This window comes from Ambystoma mexicanum, chromosome 2q (assembly GCF_040938575.1).
Source record: "Ambystoma mexicanum isolate Mex_15411 chromosome 2q, UKY_AmexF1_1, whole genome shotgun sequence".
Lineage (NCBI taxonomy): Eukaryota > Metazoa > Chordata > Amphibia > Caudata > Ambystomatidae > Ambystoma > Ambystoma mexicanum.
In genome coordinates this window covers 865,941,171-865,965,791 of record NC_090924.1, presented here as the reverse complement: position 1 = coordinate 865,965,791, position 24,621 = coordinate 865,941,171, and the positions used below count along the sequence as shown (strand labels likewise).

The 24,621-nt window shown below is 43.7% G+C and overlaps 1 protein-coding gene across 6 annotated transcripts in view; it reads right to left on the bottom strand.

The window, feature by feature from the left end:
- Positions 1-24,621, bottom strand: part of MPP7 (MAGUK p55 scaffold protein 7) — a 1,979,219-nt gene that overhangs the window by 471,041 nt on the left and 1,483,557 nt on the right. For 5 of the 6 annotated variants that reach the window (XM_069648102.1, XM_069648105.1, XM_069648103.1 and 2 more), the window contains one exon: positions 23,700-23,738. The exons of the other annotated variant lie outside the window; for it this stretch is intronic. In XM_069648102.1, coding sequence (XP_069504203.1) covers positions 23,700-23,738 — 39 coding nt within the window. The remainder of the gene's footprint in view (positions 1-23,699; positions 23,739-24,621) is intronic. 6 annotated transcript variants of the gene reach the window in all.

Sequence of the window (24,621 nt, the reverse complement as noted above, 5' to 3'; positions counted from 1 at the left end):
TTACCATTGAGCAATAAACGTATGCGACATCCAGCCAACATGTGCAAAAACTATATGTAAATCATTAACCCATGCAGCAGCTTTCTGCATTGTGATAGAATACACCTTTCATTGTTTCACTAACATCTGGCCATTTGATCTCTCCTGTATATATCTAAAATGTTCCTAAATCTAAATCTAGAAAACCTAGCCAATTATATAGTGAAGCAAACATGAATTGCATTATGTGTTTTGAGGTTCGATAGCAGAATTGTCTTTTGATGTTTACTGAAAGTCCTCATTTCCGGGAACTATAATAATCACAGTGAATAAGTGTTGGATGAACCATGCATGAGCACTACATAAATACCCATCTGGATTATCACAGGGACAGGTTTTGCTGAGTTTCTATTTCAATTACAAATGTAACTTTCATTTGTTTGTTCTTGAACAGCGCTTGCACTTCCAGGAGCGTCAGGTTTTAGATGTTTGAATTGTAGTCTTGATGATTTGAGAGGCTATAACACCTGTGATAGGTGTAATAACAAATCACTCACCCTTGAGCAAAGACTCTGATGCCACTAAACATTTATAGTAATGTACCCCATTGACTGCAAGGTTGAATGGATGTAAACTAGGCCGGGCTACTCAATCTTACACACTGTTTTTATAATTGGAGTGTACATTGTAAGTGTAAAGATTATCTGCCGATGCATGATTATGCACACAGCACAGTATGAGAAACCTGAAGGCGTCTCCCTAGCTAGTCCCCGAGTGTCTTCCATCCAGCTGGCCAGGACACGGCCATCGCTATTGGATCCAGTTCTTGGGGGTGGACGAGTGAAGATCACCTGGATGGGCTAGGGGGGTCCTTGGGGAGTGGGACACCAATGGGTGAGACGCGGTATCCCCCTTTTTTCAACACCTTTTCCCCATCCTACCACATAGGGCATTCAAAATCACTATTCCCCCCAGCCCACTTTTCTGACATGAACACTTTTGCACGAGACACTATAGAACAGACTAACACCAGAGCCATTTACCTCACATGTCCCAATACAATGGTCAGGCAAAGTCAGGCAATTGATCAGAAATAGAAATCTTTGGCAATTACTGAATGGGAGAAATTCAAATTCTTGCAAGTCTTTATTAAACATCTTTTCTGAACAGACTTGGGCACTTCATTTCATAACCCAATAGAACAATCATGTTGGGAAATTAACAGCGCAAATCCCAATGAACACCTCATAATTGAACCTCGATCTTGACATTGACAAAATTCTAACAACCATAAAAAATGTGAGCAAATCTAGAGCCCTGGGCCCTGATGGGCTGACTAATGAAATTGTAAGCGCTGCCCCTGAAGAATGGGCCCATTTCAGTCTTACAAGGCCATGTGCCAGGTTCTTGGAAAAAAAGCGTCATCATCCCCATATTCAAAAAGGGAGACCCCATGTACCCCGCTAATTAGAGGCCAATTGACCTGTTGGACGTCCTAGGAATGATCTTTGCATCAGTGCTTCTAAGACGCATAACTGAGTGGGCCCTTCAAACTGGAGCTCTATATAACGGTTTTGTAAAAGGTGAAGGGTGTAATGTGAACCTTTTTCTGCTGAATTTGTTGAAACCGAAGACCCTTCGAGAGGATTTTAAGATCTACATGGCATGCATTTATCGTGAATGTGCATTTGACAGCATTGAGAGGTAACGTCTGGTCAAAGATGGAAATGGCTGGATGCCCACATCATCTCTCAAATGCTACAAAAGCCCTCTACACCGGCACATCACTGCACATCAGACTTAATCATGAAGGCCTACTCACTAAATCCATCAAAACCATAAAGGGCTTAAAGCAAGGATGCCCTCTCACAGCCTTTGTTCAACTTTTTCATTGCAGTCGTATGACAGATCATGGATTCTACGCCCTCTTGTTCACCAAAACTAAACCACCAAATGATCGGGTGGATGCTTTATGAAGATGATTTGAGAGAGAACCGCCCGTGGGCTTCAACAAAAACTAAAAATCATTCAGAAATATTTTGACCTAAATGGCCTACGCATTAATCCCAAAAAATCAGAAGTATTAATTCTGAAAAAAAGCAGCTCGCAGAAATCCAAAAACCTGGTTTGGTTCCTAAATAATCACTGCCTATATCCAGTCTCCAACCTCAAGTATCCTGGCATCATGATTAGCGCAAATGCTACAATCAAAAAGTCGTTCCCACTTTGACATATGGAGCAGAAGCTTGTCTCAGTAGGGAAATTCTGGCGATCAGACCTGCACTTGCTGAACGCAGTCCCTGTCACTGTCATTCACCACGAGGTTGGGTTGCTCACCCTTTCTGCAAAAGGTAGATGAACACTCTACAACTTTTCAACATAATCAAACTCCCCTGCCCTCCCCAATTTGAACTTTTGGTACCAGAATCTAGAAGCCACTCCGACTGGGCTCTAGCTATGGTAAAAGTTTGTATGAAACTGTATACCTTAATAATAATTGGTTTTAAAAAAATGTCAGGGAATAGATTAGAACCACACAAACACCTGATGGCCCTTTCCCTACCCCACAGGGATAAAAGGTGGAGCATGAGAGCACACTACGAGCAAGGAAGACCACACAACAAGACAGATATCCAGGTCCAGCAGTTCAAAAGGAGGAGAAAGGTGGCAAATATCGAGAGGCTGACAAGGAGAGACACAACCTTGCCTTTCTGACGCAGACCCGCGATACCTCCGCAGAGGCAATTGTAAGATCGAGGACAATAGCCCAAGTGTGCTGCAACAGATATCAACGGTACACTGAACATGTTGACGCTGATAAGTGGGAGCGAGGGATACTCCTGCTACCGTGGTACCGGCCTTGCCTCCAGTTACAGAGAAAGCTAGGTGGTTCATCACAGCCAGTGAGTCAAGGGGAGGGGACAGCCGATAAGAACCGGGCAGTGTTGAATGAGAATCGTAAAGTGGCAAGTTTTACCCAAGTTCAGTGAACTGTAAAAGTGTTAAGGGGAGAGTTAATCTGGATGCATGACCGCTGGGCTTGCCTCAAGTGCCTCCCAGTTTGCAATTACCCCTTTTCATGGCAATAGGAAAAGATAGTACCAGATCCCTATGAGGTGTCATGATCTCTGCTTCCAAAAGGTCAGGGTTTTCCCAACTCCCTTGGAAGCAGATCCATAACCCAGGTTCCGAGTGCCAACCAGTCCCAATTGGGACCTTTTGGACCCATTCCTGGCACCAGTGGCACCAGGCTCATAAATATGCCCAGTCCCAGCGCTGGAAGCGCCAGGCTCATAATGCTTGGATGGACTTACCTGCAGCAGACCATGCTGCTTACTTGCCTGCCAGTTGAGCCTCTGATCCTCTTCTGTTTGGAACTACTTTTCCTGTTGGGTGGGGCAGGAGCCACTCCCTAGATTCAGAACACTGGAACTCTTCTGGAAAGCAGGAACTCTTTTCTTACCTAGGCGTGGCTGTGGAAGGAGACACCTAAGCACTACAGGAGGCTATTTAAACCACACCCGATGGATGAATCTTGCTTTGCGTTATTCTGCATCCTCTGCAGCAGAACGCTCATCGTGTCTTCTGCATCTGATCCTGGGCCTAAGGAAAAAGGCTTACCATCCTGAATCCAGTCTTCAGCAACACCTATAAAGACAAGAAAGAACAGGTTAGCATTACGGTCTTCAGTGACAGCTCTTCACTTACCTGGTCCATCGGCTGTCACCAACGCCTCGCGCTGCATTCCGGCATCTGAAAGACAAAGGCTTACCTACTCTTCGTGCGCTCCGGAGGTCTTCACACTGCATTCCGGCATCTGAAAGACAAAAGCTTACCAACTCTTCGCACGCTCCGGAGGCCTTCGGCGCTGCATCCCGCATCTGAAAGACAAAACAAGGTGCGTTTAAAGACATTGGGGAACTTTAATACTCACGTGCCATTACTCCTTTCCACATCTAACCCAGTGGGTATTCCGGCACCCTGCAGCCGCTCCGAACTTGTACCTGCAAAATAAAAAGACAGAGCGCATCGTGAAGCAGGCAACAAGCGCTTACTTACGTGCTTCCAGGCGCTTCTATTCATCACACGGGCTCTATCTTCAACTCACTTCAGCCCGTCATCCGCCATCGCCGGAACCCTGCAAAACAAGAAACATCATTACTAAAGACTTTAAAGACATTAGAATTACTCGAAACTTACCGTTCGTGCAGTAAACTACGGACAGCAGTCCTCTGAAGTCAAGAGGCCTGCTCCCCTTATCCAGTGAAGAAACTGGTTACAGCGCCCTGCCCCGAGGCAGATGGAGAGCACGGCTTTCACTTACCTAAGGTGAGAGCGTTAACCTTTGGGGTTCTACAGGAGAAGAGAAAGGGAAGAAGAGAGAGACATTCAATAACCCAGTTCCTTAATCCCATATTTTCTATCTGCAGACATCTTACCCTTCAAGTCAGACATACAGTGCACAGAGGTCCAGCCCAAAGAGCCAGCCGTGAGCTACACATCACCTTTGCAGATACGGTATACGCCCAGTCAAGACCGGCGCCTCTACGGGAATCAGGTGAGCGTTACATGAGGACCCTTTTCGAGGATATCGGTCAGGTCATCTTGCTCGAATGGGGGGAAAAGGCCTGCCCCATCCTAAAAAATATTACCCTAGACATAAGATGTCTGTATGGGGCATCAGCATTTTCTGCCGGGTCCGGTTTATCAAATTCAAGTTCTGATGAAGTGTCAATCCCACTGGTGGACTGAAGGGTTTCATATAAGTCTTTTAGCATCAACTCTTCCGAGATCAGGGCTTCTGGGACGTTTGGCGTACCATACTGTAAACCAAAAGGAGGGGTATCTGTGGCTGAAGAGTCATGTTTTTCATTCATTGAAGACAAAGACTTGAAGAACTCCCTCCTAGGTAAAAGTTTGAACGTTTTTTCAACCTCCTTCATGACAATGGCAGGTTTAGAAGACAAATGAGTTGATTGTCTCAACCCTTATGGCATTGATGGCTTCCACGCACATAGCACCAACGGTTTTAACCCTGATGGCGTCGATGCGAATGGCGTTGATGCTTTGGACGCTAATGGTGTCAATGTTTTGAAGACTTTCATCGAAGCTCTTGAGGGGCTCGATTCCGACTCGATAGAGTCTTTGATGATTTCTCATTGAGTCAAGACCTTGAAGGTTCTTGTGGGGTTTCTGGCCTGTGTCCCGGGTTTGAAGGTGCCTGGAATTTTGTCTTATTCCTCTCCTTGTCGGCATTCAATGGCGCAACAGGAGCACGACCCATGGTCTTCCATTTCAAGGAGGTTGTGCCACCATCTTGAACATGTTTAACATTTCCTCCCTGAATGCCTCCCATTCAGCTGGAGTCGATTATTTGGTCGGGCAAGATATTGTTCTCTCAGGAGAAGTATCGGAGGAAGAGGTGGAAGGTGACCTATAGCGTCTTCAGCTTCTTCAAAGATGAAGAATGGTCCAACCCACTCCTGGATTGAGAGGGGTTTTGGGACTTTTTCCTTCAATGAGTCTTGCCTCTCGACTCGTCAGACAAGCACTTTTTCGACTGAGTTGTCGAGGGGCATTTAGTTGGTGGCCTACCTGCCGCTAATTTGCCTTTTCGCTCTTTCAACGCCTTAACGGTCATTGCTTGACAGGATCGACAGTTTGCCTTCTCACGCTCCATGCCAAGACACCACAGACACACTCGATAAGGGTCCGTGAGCGACATCTTGGCATCGCAATCATGGAATTTATTTTACCCGGTCTTCGAGGTTGATGGTGTCGATGATGAGGCCATCGTTTTTTGAGTATGTAGCAGTTCATAACTGGAACCAAAGCACACCAATATCTTGAAGCATTAGCTATCGTAGAAAAAAAGAACTTAGCGAACGGGTGCTGCGCATGCTATATATACACCAGTGATTAAGTCGACATCGAGACAGAGCCCCTCGAAGGACATCTAGTCAACTGCATCGACATACAGCACCCTCATATCAAAAACGAATTAGGAAGCAGCTGGAGACACATTTATCAAAAGATGAGGAATGCATGGGAGGAGAAAATCCAATCGAAAGGGGCACTGCTGAGCGGTACGGGAAATGTGAGGCAGAGGAGAAACAGACAATGAAGATGCAGAGCCCCTGGACAGTCCTTGTTATAGATTTCCATTTGATAAGAGGAATCTCAGATTTTATGTTAAATTTAGGAACTCGACTAAATGGATTCTGCTATGAAGTTCAGATCTGCTAAATAAGTGAGTTTGTACCCTTACGACACTGCCGCCATTGGGTGTGTAATAGAACTTAACAACACTCCCATGTACGAGAACATCTTGCATACCTTTTTCTGGGCATCGGTAATTGTCATGCAAGCAGCTGTTAGCACACATACTCAACATAAAAAGTATACAGAGAAAGAAACATGGACATTCAGAATCTCAGTAACACTTTCTCATGTAGGATACCTTTTAAAATAGTGTTTGGCCCTACGGGAAAACTCTTTCATTCAACTATCTAATGCCACATCTCACTTATTAATCCAGTATTATAGGTTACGAGAAAGTATGGTGTGGGTGCCTTAATCTGCTGAAAATAAAATCATGGTAGCAGAAAAGGGGCTACATTTGAAGTCTACATATTGGAGGGTACATGCATGTAGATAGAAATCAGGAGTTCTTGCTAGCACGTCAAGAACCAAAGTTATCCTAATGTTCGCACAGACCTTTTTTGGAATACTGTGAAAAACAGAGGTTATTCTCACTCCTAAAACTCCTGAATTCTCTTCTCAGGTGGCCAGGGAAAGACCATCACTCTTTGATCCCGAACCTGGGTGGTGGAGAAACAAGGAAGAATCACCAGGGTGGAGGGTCCTCAGAGATTGGGAGTGGGGTTCCCAGAGGAGAGACATGGTATCCCCTTTCCCCATTAATGACAAACCTAACCCTCCCCAAACCTTTATGGGCTATCACAAGACCTCTCCCCTCATTCCCCCCCCCCATTTGAGATATCAAGTACTGGGACGAGGAAGAGGAGACAGAGTAATACACTACACCTTAAATTTACCATTCTGGTATTGGGACGAAGAAGATGCCTGCAGAGAGTCAGCCATGCCCCTTTAAATCATGGTCAGGCAAACCTAAGTAAGTTCCACACCTGCAAACTGTTAACTGGTTGCAGGTGTATAAAATGAGGGTCAGAGAACAGGACAAGAGAAACAGGGAGGCCTGCGTGGGAGAGACCAGCAGAGGACTCTTTGTGTGGAGGCAGCCATGGTGGGACCAGAGGAGGAGCCAGGACACCGGCAGATAACCTAGGGAACTTGTGCAGCCCAAGACAAGTGGGCCGTGCCCTGGTCACAGGTGTAGGAGCCTCCAGCACACAACGTCAGTCACAGGAGCTGCGGGTGAAGCACTTCTTCATCCGGAGAACCCTCTCCAATTGCCGGTGTGCGGATGCCCGGCATGCAAGTAGGGCTCGCGCCAGATGGCCTGCTGGCCTCGCAAGTGGAGAAGAAGCCATGGAGACTGTTGGCAGGGGCTGCAAAGAGCCGTTGGGTGTCAGGGAGAGCACTTGAGCACCAGGGTGCTCCGAACAGACCATGAATATGTAATGGTCCTTGAAAACTAGTTCAGCAAATGCCTATTGAATTCTGAACAAAAAAAAACCTAGAACTAAGCTTAACAAATGCATCGTAAATACTGAAATGCATGGGAACTAAGTCTAATTAATGCATTTGAAATACCAAACTGAATGAAAAGGTGAAATTAAACATAACAGATGCATATTGAATACCGAACTGAATAAAACCTTAAAGTTGAATATATTTGAATACTGAATGCAATAAAAGCTTTATGGGCAAAACAAATCTCGAAGGACAACCAAAGTGCCCATGTGAAAATAAACTAGGGAAAAGGGCATAAGTGTGAAAGCGTGCCATAGAAGGTGGAATATGAATAAACCCCCACAAAGGTGAACCTTTATGCGTGAATGAAATGCGGCCAGGCCACAGCCTGGCAAGAATTGAGAGACAAGTGATGGCAGAAGCAAGAGGTTGACAAGGAGAAGCCAGAGAAGAGTAAAACCTGCACATTAAGCTAAGAGGCCAACAAATAGGAATTAAGTGAAAGTAACTAGGTACACAGGGGCAGGAGCTGAAGAACCTGTGTGGCCTCAAAACCTAGGGATCCTGGTTGCAGAACCTGTGATAGGTGCACCGTGTGGTCTGGCAACTGCGCTGATACCAGTGAGCCCTGAATGACAAGAAATCAAAGACATTGTGAAAGAAACCAAGGAGAAGCATTGCGAGTGAACTGGTGAGGCAAACCTTGAAACACTTGTGTATAGGCACGTTATAATATCAGAAGGAGGGTCAAGCTGACCATTGAGCTAAATTATGCTTTTGAAAAGACTGAAATACAGTTAAAGTCTTGGGGAAGGGAATCCTAAGATTTGAGAAACTGCACATGTTGTTTTGGGGATGAAGCCTCAAGAACTCTTTGCTTTTTTAACTGTGTTGTGTGGAACTTGGGGGAAGGGAACTCTGAGGATTATTTGTAACTGTGTTTCTTTCAATGGGAGAACGGTAATCATGAGACTTTTTGTGGAACTTTCTTGCACTTGGGGAAGGGGAGCTGAAAGAAAGCCGGGAGCTGGAAGAAGCTCAGACTTTGAGTTGAACAATGTTTATTTTGTAAGTAACATCCCTACACATTGGTTAGCTTTACCTGTGACGGCAAGAGTAGGTTTTGGACATAGACATACTTTTAGGTTTAACTCTTTGACTCAGACTTTCTCTAGTTTTGTTTAGGTAGGGAAACCCCACCTTAGCAAAGGGCAAGTTAGGCCTTCTACTATCCAGACATTTAAGTGAATAAATATCTTTTGTATGAACCTAAAGTCTGTTGTCTGTGTCTTACTTCATTTAAAAGTAAACTAACAGGTTTCAATTATTACTGTGCATTTCCATGGCCAGTGTGAGAAACCTGACACTGTTCTCCCAACCACTTCCTTTGGGATCTTCCATTCAGGTGGCCAGGGAAGGGCCATTGCTTTTGGATCCCAACCCCGGGGGGGAGGGATGGACAAACTAGGGAGGGCCACACGGGTGGAGGGTCACGTTGGACTGGGAGGAGAATGCCCTCAGGCGAGACATGGAATTCTCCTAGTCCAAAAGACACCTTAAACTACTCTCCCTCAGCCTTTGTGGGGTGTTTAGAATCACACCTAATCTCACCCTCCCCAATCTTGAGAAATACTGAGATGAGGAGGAGACCACTGAGATCCATGAAGATTACCCCTAGGAATAACATGGGGAAAGCAAGGGCAACTAACTGTAGAAATGACATGGTCCTGTTGATCAAGTCAGGCACCCAATACTGACTGTTCCCACCTGACTCCACTTAACAAGCTGGTTCCCTATATAAGGAAGAGTCATGATCAGGTGAATGAGCGAGCTGGGGCAGCACAGAGGACCCGAGAAGATTGGAGCTGCAGGAAGGAGGATTCGGAGGAGCGCAATGTGCTGGGACACTGACCCAGTGTGCAGAGTGGGCTGCAGCATGTTGAAGGAGTGGTGCCTCCTGCAAGCCGGAGGAAGGCAGCTGGGACCCTGCTGGCAGAGTGCGCGAGTGCTCGTTCCTCTGCGACGCTTGCCGGACCCAGAGGTGTCTGAGGGGCAGGTGGTGAGACACTGACCTCAGCCTCATCACCAAGGAAGAACCTGCGAGCACAGTGGGGTAAGAAGCAGAGGCCGAGTGGCGTGCAGTTGGCTGAAGCTGGATGACAGTATTGTGAGAGTGCCAAGCGGCACAGAGAGAAAGACAAGTAAAGCAAGATAAATATATGTAGCGAAAAGCAGAAATAGTAAAGGTGCACAAAGGCAGCACAGAAGCAATAAGGACAGAAAGCAAGTAGGATTGAAAGCAGGCATGCAGCCCGAAACAAAAGTTGAAAGCAAGTTGAAAGTAAAGTCAGGCAAGTGGCCCAAGTTGAGCAAAGCAGATAGAAAGAAGCAAACGTGAAAGAAAGGAAAGTGCGAGAGTGCAAGGGGAAGGAGAAGCAAATGAAACTAGAGGTGCAGGCGCACAAGCAAAGCAGGAAGATTCAAGATGCACGAAGATAAAATGAGAGAAACTAGAGCTAAGAGAGGGGTAGCAGGGTCAGAACGGTTGCGCCTAGGAAAAGCCAAAAGCCTGGCATTCCCGAAAGCCTCTGTCCTACCCCAAGAAGAAATAGTGTATGAAAGAACTGCTGAGTAAAACATATTCCAAGAGTGATGTGGGTTTAACAATTGAAACTTTATCAGGTTGTACTCTGATCTGCTAAAGAATGACTGTATTGTAAGAGTTGAAGGGGGCCTGAGCTTGGGGACGGAACCTCAAGTGGCCTGAAGACATTTTGGTTGCGTTAAGAGATTTGAAGCTTGAGGAAGGGAACCTCAAGAAGCTTACAGAACGAATTGTGATACATGTTTCTTTTTATGGTATTTTGGGGTTTGACCAAACTGAAACGTGGGCAAGGGAACCCCAGAGAACTTAAGAACTTTGTTAACCACAAGAGGCCTAAGAAGGTCCTACGAACAGCTCCATTGTTTGACCTTGACCAAGCAGCACCTGGTAAGATAACCTGGAACCAACCCTGGTTCCCATTTTTGTTAAACCAATCATCGTATTTTTGAAAGTCTCCCCATCACATTTTTTGCAAAGAGTGAGGGCAAGCACAGGTTCGGACAAAGACAGCCTTATTTTGTACTACTAGACAACAACGGCCATTAGGAACAGCAGTTAAGGGAACTGCCCCTTTAGAGTTAGGCATTACACCAACCCAAAAGCTTTAGTAAATTAAGGTCTTCAACCTAAACATTTTGAGTGTCTCTCTTAATACCATGCCTGTCTCGCACCAGGTGTCAGTCTATTTAAATAAAAAGAAAACCAGATCTGGCTTGCTATAATGGCCTATGGTGAAATGCTATTATAAACACCAAAATTAGCTGATGTTTTTCATTATCAACTGGTTTCTTGTGACTCCTGCAACTGTTAGAGTCTGTGTCTTATTGTGTGGGGTGGAGGAGGGGGGTAATCTCGCTGTATATATGGGGCCAGGCCCAGGCTAGCTATGTTCTCTGCTGGAAAGGTGTGACACCTTCCCAGAAGGACTGGGCATGCTGCCACTGGACATCCTGCTACACAATAGGAGCGTCTGGGAGGGGGGTTTCCAGCCATCTTGGATATGCATAGGCCTCACTACCTTCCGAAGTCTCTCCACACTTCCTGGAAACAAGGCAAAACCCTTGTTACAGCAGCAGGCACTGACCCCCCCTTACAGAAGGCTCAGAATGTTCCAATCTGCTGTGGCAAAATTATTATAGGAGGGGACGATACCTCACTTAGCTGAAACATTTCTCAACTGATCTGAAGAAGGATTTTACTGGAACCATATTGGGGTATCAAACTGCCCAAAGTGCTAAAATAATGGGGTGAACATAAGGGTATCCAAGGAGGGAGCAAGACCCGCCCCTCATACACCCACTCCAGGGGAACATTTGACGTGACTTGCTGTTGGAAAGCATGCCTGCTACTGGAACATTGGAACCTAGGACTCTTCCAGAAAACACATGCAAGTTTGCTACTTTCAGTAGGCAACCTAAGCTGAAAAGGGCAGAAACGTGACTTGACTTTTCTTTGAGACCTTGGAAAGTGTGCCACAGGACACCAAGATCAAAACTAGCAGACCTAGGATTGGTCTACTGCTTTCAACTGTTTTTTAGATGGATTGACTGCCCTCTAGCCGTTTTGAGCCACTGCAGACAAAGAGCTGCCTTTGACATTCTATATTTTTGAACCACTGAGTCGCTGAACATCACCAACCTGTTCTCCAGAGCCTTTGAACAGCTTGCTGCTACAGAACCACATCGCATATTTGGACCGTTTGAGCTGGCAAGCCAATGAATTTGAATCACTGCAAGACCCATTCAAGCTGCCGAACTACAAGGATCTGCACATCGTCACATGCCCCCCCAACTTCCTTCGAGCAGATTGTCACTTATTGAAGTTCACCATATCTGTATCCTGTCAATCTAGGTCAACCAGATCAAAAGTTCTGTTAGTTAGTTTAACCTAGAATATATTAAGCTTTATTGCAACCTTCCCATTCTTCCCAATCAGCAATTCGTATATATATTTATACTCTATTAGGTGAGTATCCCACTCTAAGGCACACAGATCTGCGTGATTTATCCACGGCTCATTTTCCAAGTGACGGAAATGTTCACATTGGGAAATGTACGCAATACAAAATGTTCGTACATTTCCCATGCGAACATTTCCATTACAAATCACGCAGATTCAAACACACACCCCCAACACACCCCTACTTAACTTTCCTTCTGACGCGCTGTGATTTGGAACCGGCACTGCAGGGTCCTTTTTTAAATTTTTTATACTTTTGCTCGAGTGAGCTGCGGGGGGAACCCACGCCCACTATACTATATAGTATAGTGAGCCGGGTGTTGTGGGGGACACCCCCTCATCCCCATACCGACCCCATCAAAACACCTAAACGCATTCCACGAAAAGTTAAAACTTTTGATAGTTAGAACTTTTCGTGGTGTGTGTTTTAGGTCTTTTGGTGGGGTCGGACTTTTAGATTCGGTAATTTTGTCCTATACCAAGGCACACATGTGCTTGTCCACATAAAAGAAAGGTATCAATTTTGAAATCTTTTACTTGAAAACTAGTGTTTATTACAAAGCCTACTCCCAGATTGCAGAGAGTAAGGCCTCGCTAGACGCCTTGGGGCTCCCCGTTTTGTTTATCCACACTGACGGTAGAGACTAATTTGTCTATATTCCAGCAAGTCATTAAGCAAGCAGTAGCATGCCATTTCAAAATGCCTGCAGATAGCTTAGCTAGAATAGCCTTTCTGGCTATTTGGGCAGGATGATTGTGCCACACTATTGGCATCAGCGCGGGTAATCACTTGGCATTTTAGGGACCCTTCTCTGCATGGCAGGAAATACTTTAAAGCATGACATGTTACAGGAACCTGCTGTGCAGTTCATGTGGTTGAAATCTGGTTCTCCAGAGTGTAGATACCACAGAATATGTTAGCATTCTGGCATATGGTACTTATGGCCAAATCCTGAACGGCTTTCTTCCTTTGTTCTCCATAACCTCTGCGGACCTTGTGGGGGTACCTGTTCAGGATACATTTTTGGGGCCACAAAAACTGCATGCTGGACATGGTTTATGGGGCAGGCCATGTGGTCCTTATACACTGAACAGAAATTATTTAGGCTCTGCAGCATACCTTTTACATGCAGGTACAGCTGTATGAAAACCTGTTCTCACAATGCCCTGCCCTCCTTGCCTCGGTTTTATCACTGAGATAACTGCATTTTCCTGAAAATATGCTTCTCCTTGACTTTTTCAGGTCTTCACAGTTGACCACTACGTACACAGAACCGATTTAGTTTATTGGTCCTACCCGCTCTTCGCTTCTCCCTGCAGCATGACTGTGGTACCAGTCTTTTCCGCCAATCCCTCAGGAGAATTGGATCAGTGCTGCATAGCATCTACTCGTGGTTGGCAAGTGCTTTAAACTATACTTGCATTTGATTTTTATGTTTAATGAAACATTGCATGAATGGAGATGTGGCTATATTACAATGGTGGGTTGAGGACACGTTGGTCCTGGTCCAGCTTCCATACATGAACAGCATTTTGTTATCCGTGACATGTTGTATATCATGATGCTTTGTTTTGGATTGTCTGACTAGTGCTGCAAGGAGTTAAAACTTTTTTTTTTTTTTTTTTAAAGCACCAGCATGCAAGGTGTTGATAGCTTGTATTTAATTTCCTGAACACATCTTATGGAGGTAGTCTGTACTCTGCCTTTCAGAATTCTACAATATCTATTTTCAGATAAATGACAAGTTCACAAAGCTGGCAGCAGCAGGCTTGACTCTCAAAGTACCTGGTTTAATATATCGAGCCGATAAATGATGGAGCGCTAATGATATATTTTGGTAAATCAATGACATACAATATGTGACAAATCGGGACAATTTTGCACTTCTCAAAGGGGAGGCACCCCCTATAAGGCTAGGGAGGTGAGCTCGCTAGGCAAGACCCTCCATAGGGGTCTGGTCAAGTGGGACCTCACTGGGATTGACTCCCCTCTTTGGGACAAGGGCTCCGATTCCCGAGCAGAATTTCTAGTAAAACACCACCTTGTCGGCACATATGGATGTAGAAAAGGCTAATATCTCCCACAACGACTATATTCTGCAAAGATCCTTCTTTACATGTATTGGCTACAGGCAATGCTGAACCCGGCCTGGACACCATGATCAGCGAAAAAGGAGTGTTTGGTTTATTTATGTGGCGTGTTTAAGAGAAGAAACTCCCATGGAGATAAGAGAACCACTATGCAGAGGCAAATCTCTGCATCGATGTAGTGGAATGGCGGAGCTATGCTGTGCCACAGGGCCAGTGGCAGTGAGGAGGGCAAACAAGCCGTCAGCCGAACACCCAAGGGTTGACGTTCTACCCGACCAATGAGCCGATGTCGGAGAGGGAGCAGAGATAGCAATTCCCACGTCTCATCTAGTGGCATGACCACGAGCGAACGGTAGTAGTGGGCTGGTAGGCCGGTAACGGATGCTGACACCACATCGTATGAGGGAGCTAGATTCACTGAGCTTCGCACACAATGGACAAATACCTGCGGGGAAAGCAGACAAGTTAACGGGAGCCTGAGAAATCCGACAGAGCAGATCTTTAAAAGGTAAGGACATTTGTAAAAGCTATGCAAGTCACAGGAGCATGAGAAACCAGAGCGTGCAGATACCCTTTGAAAGGCGGATTGATACAAATATGAACATTGTGAATAACAGCTGGGAAAGCCATGAAGGCTACGGGAGCCTGAGAAAACAGTCTGGAGATACCCTAAGAAAGGGGGAAATTGATCAAAACAAAAACCTGAGCAACAACTGGGAAAGCTATTACGGTTGTGAGAGCCTGAGAAACAAGTGTGTGGAAATACCCAATAAAAAGGGGGATTGAGGAAGAGATATGAACAGTTGAATTAAGGCTGAGAAAGCAACACAAGGTACAGAACTCTGATAGGACAGGGTGGACAACCCCCCCCATGTGAAACAACTTGTGTGAAAGAAAATTAACTGTATGAAGATAACAGAACTTTGGGGAAAACCCAACTAACACCTCGAAGGAGGAAGTGTTTTTTGATTGTTTATATGAATTCCTGGAGGAATCTCCAGGTTCACAAGAGACCGTTTTATTTATTAACAGGAGAGCGTGAAACCCCTACCTTGATTCAAAGACTGAGAAGAATATCCTGTTGTGGAAAAAGCAAATGTGAAACCCAGGAACAAACCAAGCATAAATTGGGCCGGGCAGATGTCCTGCTGAGGCTATTGTCCCTTTAGTAGTTAGAGGCTTTTTCTAAAGTGGTAGGGCCAGTTAGTTGGATAGGATTCAGACTGAAGAACTTGATTTGGACCTTAAAGTGCACCCTTTGTTTTTGTTTTACTAAGTAGGGAACTTCCCTCATAGCGATAGTTTGGCATTTTTTATTTTAATACTAATTCTTGAAAATGACCTCTAATCAGCTGAGTCCATCTTCTATTTCACCATAAATCACAATAGCTCATCATATTGGCATGGCGTTTGATATTCAGTGAGTAACATAGTCTTCCTCAATTGCTCAAAACTGATGTGGCAGCACTACAGGGAATCATGAATAGCACTACCAAATGTTCAAATGAAAGTGGTTGGAATCAATTCCATTTTCTGTGGAGCCCAAGGTCAAATGACATTATGCTAGTTGAGCCCAATACACGTTATTGGCGAGAGACTGTGCCCTTTTCTATTATGACAGGGTTCCCGTTTACAAAAGTTACAGAAAAAGTTTGTGTCACTCCTGGCTTCTGAGCATTCTTCACAGTGTTGCTGTTCTGCTATTCATTCAAAAAAAAAAAATATATATATATATTAAGTTTGATTAAAATATTAGGAGGAGGCACAATGTCTCAAGGGCTGGGGCTGTGTTAACTCCTTTACACCTTGCACTGTATTCTAAATAATCAAACCGCAATTATTGTCAGACAATATAATGTACTGTCCAATGTACACACAATTTTGGCCATGGAGCAAGGAATAAATATCACCTCTGTTATTTTCATATGCCCGAAACCTTCATTTGGGAAGGCCCTGAGCTAAGCCTCTCTTAGGAATAACTTTGATTTTACATTTACAATTAATAAAAACGAGTGCCTATTGGAGCAGAGGTCCCCCCTGGCTCCACACTTGATTCTGGAATACAGTGGCATATCTTGTCCAAGTGATGGATATTCCTGGTCATCAGGGACTTTTTCGATTGTGTTTGGGATATATTGATTTTTAGTTGGCCTTGCGATTCAGGTTTTATGATTTTAGTCCCCGATATGCCAGTACAGCCTTTGAATTGAAACGCAGGGATGTTTCACCACCAACCCTTTAGTGGTGGGCTAAGTTCTGTTCAAGAGCTAATTTCTCCTGTAGGAGCGGACCTTGGAGTATTACCTTTTAAATTGGTTTTGGATCCTTGGTTAATTGAGTCTTCTCAGCTAGTTCTGTAGCCCCTCGTGTGTGTGTTCGTGTGTTCCCAATCCTATATAACATATTCACAAAACCCTTATTCGACCTGCTAGATGACACAGGAATTTCTTACACAAACTATGTGGATGATAGAGATCCTTCTCCCCCTCACTGAAAACTATGCTACTGAAATTAACAACCTGCAATCAGTCTGTCACACTAGCCAGGCCTGGATGGTGTCCCACCTTCTCCACATCAATGACGAAAAGACTGAAATTCTATTGGATGGATCCCACAATTCACTTAGTAAGCTTAACCAATCCTACACATCTTTCACCATAGACGGCCTCACCATCCAGGTTTCCAGCAATGTCGAGACCTTGGGCGTCTACCTTGATGCTATCCTGTCCTTACCTAGGCAGGTTAATGCAATTGCTTCGTCTGCAGCAAACCCCTCCAAACTAATTAATGTGTGCAGACAGTTCCTAACCGTAGAAAGCTGCGTCACCATTGCCAGAGCGCTCAAAGGTTTGAGACTGGATTATTGTGATGCCTTATTTGCCGGGACATCATTGCATAAAATTAACAAACTTCAAATCATTCAAAATAATGCGCACAGGGTGGCACTCAACATTCCTAAGCGCAAGCACATCTCAGACACAAGAAGACAGACTGGTGACCGATCCACAAGCGCATCATCTTTAAATCGTTAAGTACCAATCACAAAGGCCTCTTTCTCAAATACAGCTCTGCGGTATGTATCTCAGAAATTCACCAAAGCATGGTCAGCCAGACCTACCCACACCTCTTACTCTCACCATCTGACTATCCTAAGTTTTAGGCAAAAGAGTTCAGGGGGATATGGGAGGTAGTTTACCGGTCATTGCCTTCAAGTATTGGAACTCTTTACCTCTGTCACTTAGATCAGAACAATCCTAGTGGGCTTTCTGGAAACATCTCAAGACTTTACTCTTTGCTTCGAACTTGCCCCTTGTCTGAACCTATTTAATGTCCAATGTACTTTCCATATGTATTCACTTCTGCTATGTCTGTATGCAATGAGTGCCTCGAAACCTTCGGGTTTAGTGCACTTAACAAATGCAAAAATAAATAAGTGGTTGAGATTCACTGATCAACTAAGAGGGTAGTTATTCGAGGTTATATATACCCTCCACCTTACAATTCAGTTATCTGGGGTTTTCGATCAGTTCACCATAGAGCTCTTAAGAGGTTGGCTGTGCTGTATGGGTGGCATTCCACAATTTTGGGTGTCTCTTTTCTGGACAAAAGAATCGAAGCTTTGCTGGATTAACTCTTACTTTTCCTTTCCACATTCTTCTAATGCTGCAATTTCCCAACCCACCTCTACCTTTTCTGACTTGGAGCAGTAGAAGTTTGACACTTCTATGACCAACCTGTCAACTCGACCATAGAACTGCGCCATAATTTAGATTGGTGCGTAATTTTAGGCTGGAGGATTGGTTCAAATGTGTGTTTCCCAGGCACCCTTGCTGGTAACAGGGTTTTTGGTTCTGGAATTATTTTCATGTATACCACTCCTCTCCTGCTAGTCTATGTCTGCTACGGTTTCCCACTGCTTATTAAGGTCAATATGTGTGATATGAGGGTGACATTGTTTGCTCTCAGGTTGGAAATCCCCTGTGGAGTCCTTCAGTTTGTCATCCGGAAATCATATTCTCCAAGTTCAGTTCCTTGTTCTTACCTTTGAGGCCAATCAATCAGATCCTGTTTAGGAATTGCTTATTTGGTTATCCGATGGCCAGGTTTTCCTTTGGGTATTGCGTTCTGTTGTGGTTAATAGTAGTCTTAATAAGCCATGCACTAAGAAAATGGGCACACGGTGCTTATATATCCTATGTTACACACAGCTATTGTTCCACAAATAAAGCCTTAAGTGCTGTTTTCTGACCCTTTGTAAACGCTCAGAGGTTTGCTCATATTTCAATGAGTGGCAGATTTAGTTCAGTGTCACAATATGGATGGTATCTTCTTGCAAGTGGCATTATGGATTTTCTCCATAGCTGCTAGTTGGAGTCATCACTTATCCAGACAAGATTTTGAATATTATAAATTACTAGATCAGTGCCTCTGAATTGGAATGTATCTTTATAACAGATGAAAGGCTTTCAGAACAGTAATGCTATATGACTTTCTGCAGATGTGTTGTGTAACATCTCTTGTATAGTGAGGATACAGGAATGGCTCAGTATATACTCAGTAAGTATAGAATACGGCAAAGAAGATGGACAAAGAGGCGGTAGCGAGATTATGTGGTGGTAATGTTCACTACTCCACTGTCTGAGTTTCCGTACTCCAAAAGCCCTTCAGGGTTCCACAGCCATGTGGTTCACTGTCTGGCATGAGCCCAGACAGTCTTCACACTCTTCAGTGGGAGAGGAGCCTCGATCAAAATGTTACATCTCTTTTTCAAATACGTAATTTGGGTGAGGGGACACCTCAAAGTAAGGGCTGTGATGAGAAAGACTTGATTTCAAGTAATGAACCTAACCGTGCCATTATACACAATATAATCAGCTGATCTCAGAGGTACCTACGTAATGCAGGCATCTACATCATCTACAAGCCTTATTCTCTTGGCTGTTTTCACTCCATCCATGAATACGCAGTCAGACAGCTAAACCACACTAATTTTAGTAGCACAACTGAAAAAACATACCCAGAGTGGTGATAAAGTTCATGGTCTATAATCAAAGTAATTTACTACTGCAGCAAACAATGCATCTACACTGCATACGAGCCGTGGGTGGTTAACTGTTTAATTGGAGTGGTATAAATATTTCCCACGAATATGCGCGAGCAACAGAGCACAGCAAGCGAGCCCAAACAAACCAAGTGGCATTTGGGGGATTCTCCCCCGAGGAAACGGTTAATATAGTTGGTTCGAATCGTCCTTTTCCAGCACACTTCCTGTGAACAATTGGGTAAAAAGCCACAGTTTGCAATCGATTTTGTAGGGTAACGCATGGAAAAATCCAATAGACTCAAGTCACCAACAATGCCCAGGAGAATCCAACTAAGTTTTACGATGCCTTTACCCACAATATATGCCACTATAAAAAAAAATACATATCATGCTGGCTGTACTCATACATGTCCATGGTGGGTGAACAATATATGCTACTATGCTTACCACCTAATTCCATACTTCTGTTGGCTTTACCAGTACAAAATGCCATGCCACAGTAGGAAAACATGTCCAGGTTAGCTGCAATAATGCAGGCAAATCTAGCCTGGTAATAAAACCTCTGTTTGCTTTACCCTTGATGTTCACTAATAATTGCAATGCCACAGTAATACAATATATCCAGACTGGCTGCACAAATGTAGGCCAGTCCAGCCACATAATATTCATCATGATGGCTTCACCCTTGATGTCCAGCAAAAAACAGCCATAACACAGTATGAAAACATTAGTTTGCTGCAAGTACGTACTTTCTTACTGTGGCATCCTTGCAGCGCAAATGCCCCAGCTCTCATGCAAGAACACTAATCACATTGGGATTTCACTTAACACCTTTGTACAATGCCATGCCATAATAAGAAAACAGGTCATTGCATTATACAAAGGCATTTGGCTGCATACACCAATGCCCTCCACTATGCCCCCGCTTTCAATGCACACACACGCACACACAAGCAGTCACGCACACATACATCTTTGCTAATTATTCGCATGCACACTCCGAACATTCACAGTGCATACTCACGCAAACCCCTACTCAAGCAAATTCACTGCAACTCACATACCTGCACCCTTTTCAAATAAGCTCTCTCTCTACACACATGCAATCACACAAACGTCTAATCATGCATGCACAACAATCCTTTTTTATTTTATAAACTTACCGGGCTGTAGCAGTGATCATCTTTTCAACATGCTGGGCTTCCCCTGTCCTTCATCCGTCATCGCGTTGGAGCAAAGAGGTCCGGGACAGAACATGTTCTTTACCCAATCTCCTGCCTGTTCATGGATCAGGCGGAGGGCAGGGTCAGCATTCTGGCCCTCCCCTTGGTCTGAGACAGGCAGAGGAATGGGTGAAGAGGCCTTCAGCAAGCTTCAAGCCTGTATTTCCCAGTGCCCCTACAGGGGTGCTGCTAGGTCTGGAAAAGATCAGGGGCTAAGATAACGTCGGGACTGGCGGGACCCGGGGCTAGCTAGCATTTTAGTTGTAGTCCCTGAGCTTCTATCCGGGGCTACAACCAAAAGATCCGGGGCTATAGACCCCTTATCGCCCCCACCCCAGCCCCCTAGCAACGCCTCTGCCCCTGAAGCAATCTGAATGCCATGACGTCACCCATCACTAATGCTTTAACAGAGCTCTAAAGGAGCAAAAGCATGGCCCCTTTACTCGCTAGGCCTTCGCTCATGTAAAGTGTTCCTTGGGGAATAAACCACTCGTCTTTACATTTGCAAAGAATTTAAAGGCTTTTAGATTTTTTGCAAATACAAACACTACATTTGCATTATGGAGCGAGTTAGAATCACGCTCTCCATAATGCAAATACTTTATTTTCAATCCGATATTTAGATTATGGACCTAGAAGATTCAGGCAATTATGGAAGGAGGGGTTGGGGGGGGCTCAACCCTAGAACCCCTGTGGGCGAGGCACAGTTGCTGCATAATAGGTCTTGTTTTCCACCATATGGACAAACAAACATAGTGCACAATTTTCGTTTAAGACTCGTCTGTATTTCTTAAACCTTTATACCTTCAAAAGGAATTTGAGATTAGTAAATAAATGGGATCAGGGCTCCCATTTACATTTTTTGCCATCGGAAAACAAAGAAAGTTCCATCCACTGCACATTTCTTCTATGACTGATTAGTCTGGACGAACATAGAACAGATTTTAAACTCCTTATGCTTCTGGAATCCCTCCCAGTCTTCACATTTAGCTTGTGCTAATAAAATCTGTGGATTTGCCTGGAGTGTATAAGAAAACATCATTGGGAACAGTAAACAGCTGATATTCATCTACACATGTGGTACAGTCACAAAAGACTTCTTTATTGCAGCTTTGCAAACCCCTTGAAATTTAAGAACATGAGGTATAAAAGCAAAATTGGAACAAAGTAACCACTTTAATGAGATTTCTTTTTCTCGTACAATAATTGCTTTTTAGAATTTGGCAGTTGGGGAAACTAGATAAACTGCTGTGTTCCCAACAGTAAACAAGGGCTACTATCATGATACAAGTACACAGACATCAGAAGAATAGCTGGTATGTCTACATTCACCCAAATGACTCGCTGCCGAGTACAGCTCAAAGGGCGCTAAAGTATTATCAGAACGTCTACTACTGAAAAGGATTAAGAATTCATGGGCTCTTTATCTGAAGCAACATGCCTTCATTCTTTAGGGAAAAGATGGAAATTTAAGAAGTGAAAACAAGTTCAGCACTAAAACTCAGATTTCCTGTTTCCCAAACGTCTAAACCTCAAACCAGCATGCACAAGATTCCCAACCTCAACTATGCACCGCACAGTGCAAAAGAAAAAAGATCTCCAAATCCATGCAACTACTTTGCGTTCTCCTAGAAAAATATCAGCCAAACGTATTCACTTTCCGAAAAACACAGATTGGAAAATGTGCCCAAAAATAATTCTCGCAAGGAGACCGAAGGAGCTGATCCTAAATACACGGTTCACCTAACATGTCTGAACATGCGGAACATAAAATGTGGATAAGAACATATAGAACTGGACTTTGGCTTCATTGTTCATGAATTAAAAGTAGCACATTGGTGCTACATAACCATCACGTGCAGCTTATATAAAAACACTGAATATCATGTGAAACAGATTGGCACATCAGGTACATGTTCATTTGCATAGAATAAAAAAATACCACTTTACTTCTTTACAGTAGTGAACCATAAATGCATGCTGTGCTTCCCCAACGGGAACACTCATTCTGTACTTTCTTCCTTTTTCTCAAGAGAGCAATTGTTTAATGAGGGATTATGTTTCACAAAACATGAAAAATTACAAAAACTACAAAGAAATGACTGTTTCTAACAAATTCAAAGGGCACATTTCCAAAATCAAAGCATAAGGCTTGTTCTGCAAGTATGATTGGTTTCAAGGAGAACTTGAGGGAACAGTACAGGTTATGGATCAAAACACTAGGATTGGGCTTGTGCTGCTAACCAACGCCGATCTGCAAGTTATTACTTTCGGTATGCTTTGGCTCGCTTGTTGGAGAGCGAGTGGTCGGTTGTAGTTGCACTGTGAACTAAATCCCTTAAGAAGCTCTCATGGTTGAAAAAGATTAGTCAGGATTTACTACAAGGCCTGATTTATGCACTCTGCCGATTCCTGAGGAGAGGGTTGCATGCTGCAAAAAACGGTGCCGGCATGTGCACCTCTTTATTTAGTCACACAACAAGTATGGTAAACCTTTAGTTCAGATGCATTTGTAGACACACACACTGAGGTCTTGAACAACACAGACATTAGCAAGCAGTTAATGAACCCTTTTAAGCATAGACATAATGGCCATTACTCATGTCCAAAACTGACTAAAGCACAGTTCCAATCCAGTATACAAATATTTCAATTAGTTAATGCTGTACTGCAGGGTTTTGTGAAACGTAGGCCAATTTCTACATGAAAAACTTAAAGACCAAAACCTTACACTTGACCAGTGTCCACTTTTCTGATCAGTGTCTCATTTGTTGTGTGTAGCATACAAACCGTCTGCTTAAACAGACATTTTCCTAAACGTAAACAAATGTAACACGCTAACCCCCTCATGCCATCAATCTTTAGAAGCAACAAAAACTCAAAGAGTGACTGCTTCATTAAAGATTGCACACATTTCTATTAGCGGTGCTTGGGAAATAAATCATCTGCATGTGACTTTTTATGAAGATGTTCTTTCTGGCTTACGGAAACATGTTACATGTAGTAAACCCTTTTTGTCAAATCCAATGAGCCTGGGTTGTGCAAATTATCTTCTTGGTTCTATGGCAAAGGAATGTTAATTTTGTGTGAACAGTGTTCCCCAACAATGAAAGAAGCCCACAATAGTTACCCCAGACAAAAGAGAAGCAGAACAAATGGACATTCATAGCCAATTGCTCACCTATGTAGGCTCCACTGTTATAAGCAGCACATTCAGCATCTTCTGGAGGAAGTGTAAAGGCAGACAGAACAAAAGCCAAGAAATAAAGCAGAACAGTTAGAGACCCAGCCAGAAATGCAAAAGGAGAGTTAAACATGACATTTTGAAGTATAACAAGAAAAACATAGGAAAAAACATACATTTAGAGTTACTACCCCAGTAGTAACAATGTCGAATGGTGGTTTTCCACATATTAATGGGCCAGATTCCTGTCTTACGGTGTAGAAGGTTTGCATAAATCAAACATCAAACAGACTGACCCTAACCCTTCACCACAAAAGGAGAACAAATGAGCTTTGTCTTGCTTCAGAACAACTTTCTCAGTCAGACTTTGGAAGAAAGGCAGACCATGAGGTTCACGATTCGTTCCTAAAAGTTACTACATTTTAGGGACCTTGACAAAGTTGTTCCCTTGTTTAATATTGCATTGTATATACAATACAATGAGGTTTCACTATGATCACGAGCAGCAATGTAACATTTATATTTTAGATGCTGGCTCAGCGGATTCGACAGAAAGGGTTTTGATGACAAACATGTTTTTCAGTAAATTAAAAGGTCTGTGCTTTTGACACCCCACAGCTTTAAAGAATCAAAACTCCCGTGGGATTCCTGACAAGAAAGGACTTAGTTGTGATAGCAACAGCAGACAGACAAGACAGAAAATGCCATAAAGATGTCACTACCTCCTCAACATTAACACTAAAACACACACACACACACACACCTTTTTTTTTTAAAATTGAACTTGCTTTTAAAGAACTGAAGGAAATTATTTTTCCCTGTGATGCTTAATTACAAACAATGGTTTGTAAGGCCATGTAATTTTCTTAGAAAAGCATAAACACATGTTCCCCATGTTTTTGCTGACATTTCTTTAACT